Consider the following 12,687-nt stretch of genomic DNA (forward strand, 5'->3'; position numbering starts at 1 on the left):
ACAGATGGCACAGATGGGAGCATGCTTCCACGCGAGGATGTGCAATTACGCCCAGCCCCTGCAGCTGTGGCAGTCACAAGGAGGAAACCCGAGGGAGGGAAGCAGTCCTGACAGTAACACCTTCCACGCTGGCACACACCACTTAGTTCTCCCAAGGGCACCTGCCGGGTGCATGGCCTCTAGTCCCTTTCCCATGCCTTCCTGGAATCCAGGTAGCTGGAAAGCATTTGGTGAGATCAGAACAGAAGGCAGTCGTCAAACAGGATATATGTAAGTAAGAAAATATCAAGCCTTTATTTTGTTTTCTTATAAAGATAGCCCCGTTTGCTGGCTAAGGAGAAAGGGTGTACACTGTTCTCGTGAGGAAACAAGATTTACCTGCTACAGAATGCACATCATAATACCAAAGAAGGGATAAGAAGGGGGGTAAGAGTGTAATGCTCTCAAGTTCATAGCAATAAAATGCAAAATACGACCAAAGGTAAATGAACTCAGTTAGTGCTGGGCATTCCCACAGGGAAAAAGCAAGAGGACTTTAAACCGACCGGTAGTTTCCGTCCACAGTGAGGACTTCCGCGAGGCCGGCCCCCGCTCGCCCCTCTCCCCAGCTCTCCCCACGGTCTGGCGCCCACACGCTGGCCGTCGGGAGCTCCCGCTCTGGCGTCCGGGAGGTGGGAAGGGAAGTCCTGGCAGACAGGAGAGCCCGGCGGCGGCGAGGCGTCTACGTGCAGCAATGCCGCATGTGGAAGTTGACAACGTACTCAGCGTTAGTCCTCTGCACGGAGATAGCGAAGGGCTCAAAGGGGTGGAAGGTAAAGGCAACCAGGCGGCGCACCGTGTGGTTGATGGGGCGGCCCAGCAGGCCGGCCTGGATCTCAAACTTGAGCAGACCCGAGTCCCGGGCATAGAACCTGAACGGAACGAGAGGGGGGCCGGTAGGCATACTCACCGCCGTCTTGAAATCTGCGCAGCGGGGGGAACGTGGAAACGCGTCCTTTTACCTTATAACGAGGCCCCTCTTACGCCAGCCCTGGGCTATCAGAACTGCAAAGTCCCCTCCATTCTATCCGCTCACTTTAGGGGCAGGATGGCTGAATGTTACTGTGTTGTCCTATTATAAGGCACTGGGTCATTTCTCCTTCCCAGGACAGCCCTTAGGTACAGCCTCAATTGCAGCCCCCCATGCCCGGAGGCTACCTGCCCCAGAACTGTCTGGGCCAGGGCTAGAAATGTGGTATGAGCCACGTATGCAATTTAAAATGTTCAGGTAGCCACATTTTAAAAAGTTTAAGGTGAAATTAATTTTAATAATATATTTTATTTACTCCAATACTGATATCCAAAATATTACCATTTCGATCTACAGTCAGTATCAAATACATTAATGAGCTATTTCGCGTCCTGCTTTTCTGAACTGAACCTCTGGAATCTGACGCGCCCCTGACACGCCCCTGACACGCGCGCACACTCAGCTTGGCCCCGCCACCCTGGGAGGGCTCTGTGGTCACGTGTGGCCGGCGGCCGCCACACAGGACAATGCAGGTCCACGCTTGTATTTGAGTTTTTCATTCTGAAGAATAAATTCTCTGGAAGGTTCTTCTTTCTCACACACGAAAACAAAATACTAAGTAGTTTTTGACTTTTCATCAAACACAGTAAGGCTAAAGATGCCGCCACCCACCCCAGCACTTGAACACCCACAATGCAAAGTAGTGCCCGGTGACACCAAGAACTGCAGGTCATCGGCTGAACTGGGGACAGTTCTGAAAGAGGAAAAGCCTGAATTAAAGAACCCCACGATTTCCCCTATGCAAAGCAAATATGTCACAGACATAAAGACATGCATACCCTTTGACACAATGATCCCATTTCCAAGCATGGGTGTCCTCCGAAGTTAATGTAAGTGAAGTAAACGGTGAAATGAACAGACACGGCTATTCTAGCACCAGCTCTAATGGAAAAACACAGACAGGAATACGAACTGCTCAGTAACAGGGGAATGGTTGACCGAAGGACGGCACATCTGTCCGATGGCCTACCACGCCGCCGTCAGGACTGTCACTGAGGGCTCTGTAACAGCGCAGAAGCGCGCTGAAAAAAAGAAAGCAGACTGCGTAGCGTCACGCTAACCACCGCTGCTACGATGTGAATGGCAACACGCACACTGACAAGGACTAGGACGGAACAGACAGCAAAGGTGTTAGAACAACGGCATCACCTCTTCATAAGCCTTTAACGTCCTTACAGTCCCCATGTTCTATTACAGATAAATGAGGGTTAGTCAGAGGCAATGGCATGACCAGATGTGTTACTTAGGTTAATCTTTTCAAATCAGGAAGGTAAGTCAGAGGGTGAGAAATGTACTTCAGGCCACCTGACAAGACCAAACGAGGCCCATGGACCTAAGCCCAACACACAAAGGGCTTATACTTTAAAGCGAGGTGTTTGAGCTTCTAAACCTAAGCACCAGCTTACGGGAAACGTGGCAGAAAGAGAAAGACGGGCACTGCTACGCCAGGGACGCAAGGAGCAAAATCTAGAATGTGGGGACCGTCACAGGACAAGCAGCCTGGTTTCTTCAACAATTTTGCCGCAAGAAAATAAGAGGGAGACGGGCCTATAGAATAGAGAAGACTCCAGGGAACAGCGACCAAAGGCAAGCAGGAGCCTTGTTCCGACCCTGACCTGGAACAAACGACTGGAAAGAATTCTTACGAGACAACAGGCAAGAGTGAAGTCTGGTTAAGGATTTGGCGGTCTCCATAAAGTCTGGTTCATTTTCTCTAGATGAAACAACAGTATTGAAGTTGTACTTTTTAAGTCCTTATCTCCTAAAAACCCGTGCTGAAGTCCGTACGAGCGGCGGGAGAAAGGGGCGGTGCAGGGGGGCACGGAGCAGCACTGCCTGTGAGCCGGAACTGCTGACGCGGGCGGTGGGCTCCTCACACTCGTCTACCTTTTCTGTGTTTAAAATTTTCCATAACAAAACATTTCAACTGGTTTTTGGAACTTGACTGCAACTTCCCACAGGAAATGTGGTGAATGGTGATTAACTGTACAGAATATTTTACCCAAGCCTGTTAATACACAAGGAAGCTGGATTACGAAATACTAACTCCACTGTTTTTATGTGACCAAGACCCACGCTCCAGCTGCGGGACCCAGGCTCCCGCGTGCGGCCGTGCACTCACCCCCTCTCCCGAGCACCTTGGCCAGCACGCACAGCAGCACAGGCCCCCCGCGTGGAGGGACAGGTGGCTCTGTGAACTGTACGCCTGCGAGGCAGGGACTGGCAGTCAGAGGTTAGTTTCAAGTTGCAGCAATACCACCAAAATGTTTACAAGCGTTATTCTCTGCATTCCAAAATCCTCCAAGGGAGGAAGCATGACTTTCTCTAAAACCTCCTGTTCTCCAGATTGTTTCTGCTAGCTTTGCGATTAGGGAACTGGGGGAGTAACTTGAGCTGGATAAAAATAAAACGTCTGAACCATGAACTTTATTATGAAACAGTATTAGATTACCATATGGAAAGGTGTTGCTTCCTTCCTTGGATACCTTTAAAAGTAAACAACACTTACCTGAATCGGAAGTTTTGACGAGAAGCAAAGAGTATGAAGTGTTAATTTACAAGACTAGCGCCGAAGTGATCAAACAGCCTGCCCTTCCCATCCGACCCCTGAGCGCAAAAGGCCACACCCGCGGTATAGGGATGTCCAGGAGCAAGGGAACCAGAAAGCGGCCACCGCCAGCTCTCCGGGATTTGGCAGCTAGAGCAGAGATGGTGTACCTGATGGGGTGATCTCCACAGGTCTTGGGCCGCTCCATGACCGACACCCACTTGTCATCGTAGCTGAAGAGAGACAAGTCGAGGTAGGGGCTGCCGCTGTAGGACTGGGCGCTGATGGGCAGCTGCCCCAGCAGGCGGCGCACGGCCTCGGTGTGCCCTCCGTACTTGGCATTGACAATCGTGTCCTTGAATCTAGAAAACAGCACCGGCGGTGAGGACGGTGTTAGCAGACTCACATTGTAAAAGGACAAGCACTCTCTAAAAACAATTCATTTTGTGACTAAAAATCCGAATACTGACTGAAGTCGGAACTCACACAAGCTTGCCTAGCTTCAAAGACTCTTAAAAAGCAGGAAGCATAAGTAAAAACAGGGACCATTACTTTGGAAAAGTTTTTTGAAAGACTCTACAAACAAGTTTAAAGTGAGTATGGCTAATCTATGACAACTATTTCTACTTGAATTTACTCTCCCAAATAACAGCCCTGGCCTGCATAAAGAAGGGAGTAAGGACAGCAGAGAATCCGGAATAAAGCAGCCTCTCTGACGGTTCTTGGGATCAGTCATTAGCCAGCCTTCACCAAACCTTTCACAGATGACTCGTTCCTTGTTTAAATAGACTCTGAGAGCCAGCTGCCTGCACCCTGCAGAAACACCAGTGTCTGTCCAGGAACATGAACAGAGATACACATCTGACGTATCTTCGATGATGAATAATAACGGAGCAGTCATTTCTCACAACTGTAACAAGCACTGCATTTAAAAGTCTTTGACCAACTATTCCTATTCTTCTGGACATTTCTCCTAAAGAAGCAACCCTACATGCAGAAAACTCTCTGTGCACATTTAATACGACATTGTTTTCAAGAATGAAAAATTGAAGAAAAAATTAAAAACGAAATGGAAAGCTAATTTTCAAATATTATATAAAAATAGGAAAAATGTTAAATGGTAAGTAAAAGAAGCGGGCTACCTCTGTCTATATACTATGATTAAAAACACAGGAGAAGAGCTGTAGCACTTCACTATACAGTATTGTCGCCACACAAACAAAATAGAAACAAATAACTTTAAAGGCATAAATAATACTGAAGTAATCAGACAAGTTAATTTTTAATGATGGCTATGGTTAACAATCAGCTTGCAAAAATCCATTAAAGTTTAACTCACAACCAGTTAGTTAAGTGAACCAGTACAAGCCGGCGTGAGTGCACCAAGAGGTGGCTCTGCCAATCTGGAAATTTATGTTCTTCAGCTCTGGAAAATTGTCTTCCATTATTTCCTGGCCTTCATTTTCTCTACTGCTCCTTCAGGAATTAGCCAGATATTGCAACACCTTTGCTTCCATCCGTTCTCTCCCATTTTTATCCTCTTATCTTCTTATTCTTTCTTGGCGCGTTCTTCAACTATGTCTAATAAATTTTAAGTTTCTAAAGTTTTACTGTTCTAGGGAAGTTCTTATAGCTCCAATTATTCCAATGAACGAATGTTGTTTCTTTTTCTTTTTAAATATTTATTTATTTATTTATTTATTTTGGTGGTGGGGAGGGAAGGCATCAATGTGTGGTTGCCTCTCGTGCGCCCCCAACTGGGGACCTGGCCCACAACCCACGCATGTGCCCAGACTGGGAATCAAACTGGCGACTCTTTGGTTCTCAGACCAGTGCTCAATCCACTGAGCCACACCAGCTAGGGCGCAATGTTGTTTCTCTATTGTTTGTTTTATTTTGGTCTCTACCTTTCAAGATAAAGACTTTCCTTAAGTGACTCATGATCCTTGGTGTCCATATTTCTTCTGAAACATTTCTTCTAACTATAATGGATCCATTTTCACTTATTTTTTACCAAAAGACTTCTGGAGACTATAAAATTGAGCCTTCAGAGCCATGTGTTCCAAAGAAATCAAAAATAATTTTAATTTATGTACACATTATATTTTCAATGTAGCAAAGCAAGATAAGATGGTTAGTGAAATATGTTACATTAGGATACAATTCTGTCGTGGAGATGGAATAGATATATGAATCAGAGAATAAGATTGTAGTATGATTTCCTGACGTTAATGACTATTGGCTTAACCCCAACAAATCAAGAAAATTTAAGAAAAATTAAGCCTGTTAAGACCGGTGGACAGCTTACCGGCGCTGGATCTGCCTTGCGAAATTGTTGCTGGAAGCTGAGCAGGGAAACTGGACTTCACTGTGCAGGGTAGCGTTCCGGAAGAGATCGCAGAAGTTCTCAAAGAGCTCCAGCAGCTCATCGGACGTGTTCTCAAACACAGCAATCACCTCTGTCGTCACCATGTTGTACACCACGAAGAAAGATGCCTGCAGGAGGGCAGAGGGCGCAGGGGAACAGCTCAGTGTAATGCCCTGCCTAGCACACTTACCCACGGGCTGAAATCCAAGCTACCGAGGGAAACAGGCGACCCCATCGCTCCAGCACTGGGGCCGGACCACAGCTGCAGGCGGTTCTGGGGCAAGGAGGCGGCCTCGGTGGGCTTTCGGAACCAAGGGCCGCCGGGCTGCCAGATTTCCCACCGTGCCTGTCCCGCCAGCCTTCCCAGACTGGCCAGCATACATGTATCAAAGGGTCTTCAGTCTTTCATTTCAAACTGTGCAAATTCAATATTTTTCCTTCTAAGGGTTTATTCCCTACTTGCTCCCCAACCCACCCTGCAATAAAAAATATTTTTTAAACGCCAGATTTAATTTTTCCTTCTTGCTGAGAAAGTAATTTGCAGCCTGGAGTTGCCTGTTGACAAATGATTTCCTCTTGTATCCATACAGTTGGGCGTTCAATTCAGGGGCATGTATTTTCCTCCTCGTACTTCTAACATGCAGAGCGGCCTTAAGGACGCTGAGTCCCGGAGCCGCCCGGGCAGGCTGTGCCCACGCAAGGGCGCTGCTGCCGAACAGGTGCAGTGTCAGAGGCCCTTCCATCTCTTCCCCCATCCAAGTCCCTGCAGCCAAGAGCATGTGTGAGACACATTTGTGACTTATTGCAAAACTCAGAGGGGAACCTGAAAAGCATTCAAACGCCACAGGCGGCAGAGCCACCGCTCTTCCTGAATGGGCCCCTGGGGGGACGAACCCGCTCCCTGCACACCTCCAGCGCTCTGCTCGGCCGGTCATGGAGCCGGGGAGCACAGGGACCAGGTTCTGTCACAGTGAAGGTGACGGTGGACATCGATCTGCAAGCTCCCAGCAGGACTCCAAAAGTTTCCAGAACACTGAGATGAGCATTCCCCTCCAGCGGTCAAGTTTAAATCTCCATTACCGACTTCTGGAGCCATCTGGCCCGCCTATTTTACTAGTGATTAGTCTTTCCCAGAGCTTGTATTACATGACTTCTGTGAACCCCTGGAAATTAAATTTGGCTGTAAATTAAAGAGGCTGGAGGGTAACCTGAGACTAATACCCCGAATATTAGCAAGGCTTTGTTTTGGATGCACTTTTTACTCATTAACCTTATTGGAACCTCTCAAATTAAACTGAGCAAGGAGGGAAAGCCACGGAGAGCAGAGAGACTGGGATTTAAGTTACAACTCTGTTAAGGAAAGCACAGAGCCCTGGTAACATTTCAGGCTACAGCTTATTACAGCGATCAGAAATAGAGGTCATGCTTTAGCAAAGAAAAGAAGGATAATCTCAGAGGCAGCCATCACAGATATCATATTCCCTCCAAAACAAAAATGGCAATTACAGCTCCAACCTAAACAGAAGACTGACTCATGTCCTTTCTATAGACACGGACCCCACTTTGATCGTATCAGGGCCTCCTCAGCTTCCATCCTAATCATGTGAACGTGGGATTACACCGACATCTACGAGGCTTCCCTCCAGGACAGACCGGGAAATCCAGGACAGGGGGGTACGGACGGCACAGGCGTCACCGCCCATCTCTCATGACACCCAAAATGAACCGGATGCTCACCTGTGACGGCTCCATGTGTGACTTCATCCTTGCCAGGGAAAAGAAAATCCAGAAAAAAGTGGTCTCTAAAACCACAGTACTCCCCATTTTTTAAAGAATTTGTAACCATGATTCAGAAGAAAAATGTCACAAAACGTCCCCACGCTGGCGGGTAAGGTTTTGGAGACAAGGCCGAGTACAGTCCCTCCCACCGGCAGAACCGGCTGCAGGTCAATGAGCGATGCCAAACCCAGGTGACTTTGTGGTTTATCGGTTTACAGTCTGTTCAGAACTTCCAACCAGCATCTAAGGAGACCATCTGGGAACAGGAGAACGGGGGCAAAGGCACAGAAAGGTGGTCTCTTACTCGGTCTACACTGAAATGAAGTGCTTCTTAAAGCGAGGCACCCAGGTTACCCCGAATTTCAACATGGCATTTCTATCCGAGAATCTCAGAGGTTTCTGCGCTCTGAGCAACGTCTTACTCCCCTGTGAGCGATACCTCTCTCCCCCACCGATGCCTTTCACCCAAACTGAAAAACCTCAGGACCTGCAGTCCTCCTGAGTCATTGGGGGGGGACCCAAAACGTGGGCTTCCTTTTGACTTTTCACTGCTCTACAACCTAACTGTCAGCGTGTGGGCAAGGTCGAGGTACAGTCATAAAACTCAACTCTGTCAAATGAACTTGCCTATCTGTTATCATTTAAAGAAGACTTTGTGAAGAAGTATACTGACATTAACCATTTAAACAGGAAAGAGAGGCTAGATTTTTAGAGGATTTTATTGTATGGTAGGGTCATTCTCATTGCCAGAACCAGAACAGTCAGACCAACAAGGTCTGACAAAGTCAAGGCAGGACTATCCATAGGAAATCCACCCCATGACCTTCCACCGCAGGGGTACTAAACATGTTGTGCAGAAGAAGGCAGAGGCTAATAATCCCAGAGGTGACTGTCTACATGTTAATGGCTTGAGATTTAGCTTCCATTTATGCAAATGCAGACCTGTGGCCAGAGAAAAATGGAGCTGTTTAAAGTCTGGCTGAACCCTAGGAGAGCAAAAACTTAAGATGACAGAAAACGTGCATTTCCGAGAGGGGGGCTGTATGCAGAGAAAAATCGTCACCTTCTGCCAAGGAGGCTGGAGGAGTAACAGGAAGGAGAGCACCTCCTACCTGTGATGGATCTGTGACCCTCAGGGTTACCACGTCCTCGCTCGTGTACTTGATAAACAGATGGTTTTCGTCCAGAAGCTGCATTTTCCACATGCGCAGCTGCCTCAGTTGGTCAAAATACTGGAAGAAGCGCCTCTTGGCCATGGCGCTCCCGTCCTGCTCTGCGCGGCGCCACAAGTACACGAGCAGCCGGTGTTTCAGGGAATTGATGAAGGGGTCCCGGAAAGGGTTGGCCATGCCTGTCTGACCGTCCCGCTGGACCTCGGGGAAAACGGCCGACACAGTGAGCAGGTCATCCTCGTAGCAGTAGCGGCCAATGGTCCTCACATCAATGAAGGTGCCTTCCGGCGTCACCTGGAAGACGTGGATGGTCTGCTGCTGCACAGACAAGATGGCCAGGATGTTTTTGTACAAGTACAGCCCTTGGTTGTGTGACAAGACCACCTTATCACACTTGAAGGTGCGCGTGTCACACAGGCGGCCAGTGTGAAGGTCAATGATGTGGAGGGAGTAGTCCTCCAGAGGAGACCGTGGGTTAGGGGTCACGGACTCGCTGTTCCGGTACACCTCATAGAAAGGCGGGTGCGGCTCGTCCGGGAGGTAGGCAGCAGAGCCCACGATGACGCACCGGCAGTCGTCCGTGAAAAGGCTGCACTCCCGGTTCAGATGCTCCCCGTTGGCCGCCACGTTGGTGATGTGCAGCAGGACAAAGAACCGCTCGAAGAGCCGGCCGCGGATGTTGACCGAGCGCTGGTCATTGCCATTGGACAGGATCTCCCCCTCATAGCCCTGCAGGAGGTCCTCGGCCGCCTGGCAGCCCTGGTACTCATAGATTTCGAGAGATGTCTGGTCTGAAGAGAAAGCAATAAAGTAGCGTCCGTCAGGGGAGAATTTACGCAAGAAACAGGGAGGCTTTTCAACGTTGACAACCGTGAAGTTGGGGAAGACATTCTGGTGGAACACGCGGACCTGGTGCCAGTGGGTGCCCGCCTTGCCGGAACTGATCCGCCGGCGTTCCAAGCGGTGAATGACATTTTGGTTCTGGATTCTTCGAGGTTTGATGGTGGAAACATGGTGATCCATTATCACATCTCTACATGGAAAAGTCAAGAAGAAGAAAAGAAAGCAGAAGTTACTAAAACATACACAAGTCGAAGAGACTTTCCCCCTTATATGCTGAACCTAGGAGCTTCCAAGGTGACAGTGGTCAGCATTTCTCCAGCCCTGATGATCAGGAAGTGGTCTGGACTTCCTGAGTCTAGAAACAGGTTTTTGAGAGAAGGACCCAATTCAGCTGGAATATCTTCAAAGCAGGCATAGCTGTTGGGAATAGTTAATAGAAAAAAACCTAGAACTGCATCATATTTGTTCAATGTATATTCATTAAAAATATATAAATATTTATTAGGCTGTTAAGCTACCCATACTACCCAAAGCAATCTACAAATGCAATGCAGTCCATATCAAAATTCCAACAGCATTTTTTGTAAAAATAGAAAAATGCATCCTAAAATGCACGTGTCATCTAAGGAACCCCAAAAGGCCAACAATTCCGTAAAAGAAGAACAAAGATGGAGGTCTCACACTTCCTGATTTCCAAACATATTACAAAGCGACAGTGATCAAAAAGTGCGGTACTGGCATAAAGACAAACAATATACAGATGGAAGGGAAAAGAGCCCAGAAATAAACTCAGCATGACAAGCTGGGCCGTATCTTCCCCATCTGCACAATAAAGATAATACTGAATTCCATATAGCTGGTCCTTGTGACACGCGGCTACTCCGGTGCAGCCTTAGCAACACACTATTCACCCCACGTCTGCTCGGGACACCCCGGCCCGCCTAAGATGGGGCCGGAGTCCGAGGGGGAGACCGGAACGGCACGAGAGGGCGGGCAAGGCCCACGGGCGGGAGAAGGAACGCGCATTGGACAGCATCTCACGGACTGACCCCACGGGAGCGTCCAGTGAAATACACTACAGTCGTTCAATTGGGGGAAAAACAACAACTGGTCATTGTAAGCGAAGCAAGTGCTTACTTCCAAGAACAGTCCCACGCGTGTCATGCCTACATAGCTGCGAGTCTCCTGCGCCACCCTCTACGCCCGCCCCGTGCACCACCAGTCACGACGACCTCTCTGGGGTGCTTCCGCGCTCACGTCCTCCCCACTGCGGATTAAGTGCCTTCGCCCTGCTCTCCGGGACACGATCAAACCCTTCACCCGACGGCCCGAGGTCTCCGTCTGCATTCGCCCTCCCGGCCTCTTCGCCCAGCTCGTCCGCAGGCGCCCCGCCTCCTCCCGGGGGCCTCGGACTTGCCATTAACTTGCATCTGCGGAAGCCCTCCCGCCCGGCCGCGGTGTAACTTCTGTTTCAGGACCAGGCTCGTCGCCCGCGCTCAGAGAAATCGCCCACGGCCTCCCGATCGGGCGAAAGGCCAGCGCCCCGGGCGCGCCCCCGTCGCAGCGCTGCCTCCGCGTTCCTCCTGCCCGAGCGGCGGGGCAGCGCCCTCTCCTCCACGCGGGGCTTCGCCAGCGGCCGCCTCCGGCCCTGGCCCTACCCCCCACTTCAGTGACGCCCCTCATCTAAAACTGGCCTCCCGTCATGTTCTGTCTGTTTCCCTACGAGTGGGGTCCCCGCGGGAAGTGAGCCTGTCTACCCGAGTCCCCGCCGTTCTCTCAGAGCCCCCCTCGTGGGGGCGCGCCCACGGGACGCGTTCTGTGGGGCCACGCGAGCCTCTTCCCTCGGCTGCGCCCCAGTTTCCTCGTGGGAAGATGGGTACACATCCCGTCACTGCTTGTGACAGCTTCCAACACGCGCAGCACCGAGGGGCGGGTACAACCCCTGCCGAACGGGGCGCCCCGGGAATAAAAAGTCCGGGGCGGGACCGCAAGGCGGAAGACAAATCCGTGGGTGGGCGGGGGCCGTGGGGTCCCCGGGTCACGCGGGGGCAGCCCCAGGGCGGTAACCGGAGCAAGTCTCGAGGAGGGCCTGACAGGCTGGAGGCCGGGTTGACGGAGGAAAACGCCTCACCTGTCAGTCGAGGGTCAAAGGGCCGGGGCTAGTGACCCCCTAGCCGGCTCTGCGTGCCCTGCCCCCGGCCCCGCCCCCGCCATGCCTCCGCACCCGGCGCCCGGGACCTCAGGACCCCGCTTCCGCCAGCCACCGGAAGTGCGGATCAGCGAGACGCGAAGTGGGGCTAGCGCGGCGCCGTCCAGCCGGTTCTGACAGCTGTTGTAGCGCCCCCTTGTGCCCGGAGGGGGATCGAAGCCCCAGAGGCCCGGTGACTGGAAAGGGGAAAATGAACTCCGTGCCCTAACCGAGTCACATTGCTGATCTCTTACGGCAATGTCTCCGTGCCCGCTGCGCACATTTGCAAAAAAAGATATAAAAGTTATTTTTTTACCTCTTGATCAGAGGCGCCACTTCCTTAGCTGAGCAACTACAAGCTTTCTGTTGTTTATAGACAGTGCGCGCTTCGAGGACCAGGAATGTGCTTACCCTGCACGTGCAGCGCCTAATGCATTTCCTGATAACAAGCGTCTTGCACTAAATGAATCGCATCATCTTCCCTTGACCTTCCCCTGTGTTATTTCACTCAGTCTCTTACAACGCGGTTCGTCCCTTAAAACCTTGGCTTTGTCCTATTTCTGCACAGCCTGGCCCCCTTCAGAGCGTTCGGGTCTCAGCGCGCGCGTCCCCGCCTTCAGCGGTTCTCGTCCCACCGCCACCACGTGGCTGCTGCGCAGCGCGCATCACTGTCTGGTTTTCTCTGGGTGATGCCTTCCATTCGGAATGAAATCAAGAGCC

At 50.5% G+C, this 12,687-nt stretch overlaps 1 protein-coding gene across 1 annotated transcript; it reads right to left on the reverse strand.

Annotated features, from left to right (window-relative positions):
* Positions 1-271: 271 nt before the first annotated feature.
* DET1 (DET1 partner of COP1 E3 ubiquitin ligase) lies at positions 272-9,965 on the reverse strand. Its single transcript, XM_090263614.1, has 4 exons — positions 8,877-9,965; positions 5,926-6,113; positions 3,788-3,979; positions 272-911 (listed from the first exon to the last, which is right to left on the reverse strand). Exons 1-4 carry the CDS (start codon positions 9,957-9,959, stop codon positions 722-724), a joined length of 1,653 nt encoding a protein of 550 aa, XP_090119740.1. The 5' UTR covers positions 9,960-9,965; the 3' UTR covers positions 272-721.
* Between the last annotated feature and the right edge of the window lie 2,722 nt (positions 9,966-12,687).

This window comes from Furipterus horrens, unplaced genomic scaffold, assembly GCF_987537825.1.
Source record: "Furipterus horrens unplaced genomic scaffold, mFurHor1.1.pri manual_scaffold_16, whole genome shotgun sequence".
NCBI classification, from domain to species: Eukaryota; Metazoa; Chordata; class Mammalia; order Chiroptera; family Furipteridae; genus Furipterus; species Furipterus horrens.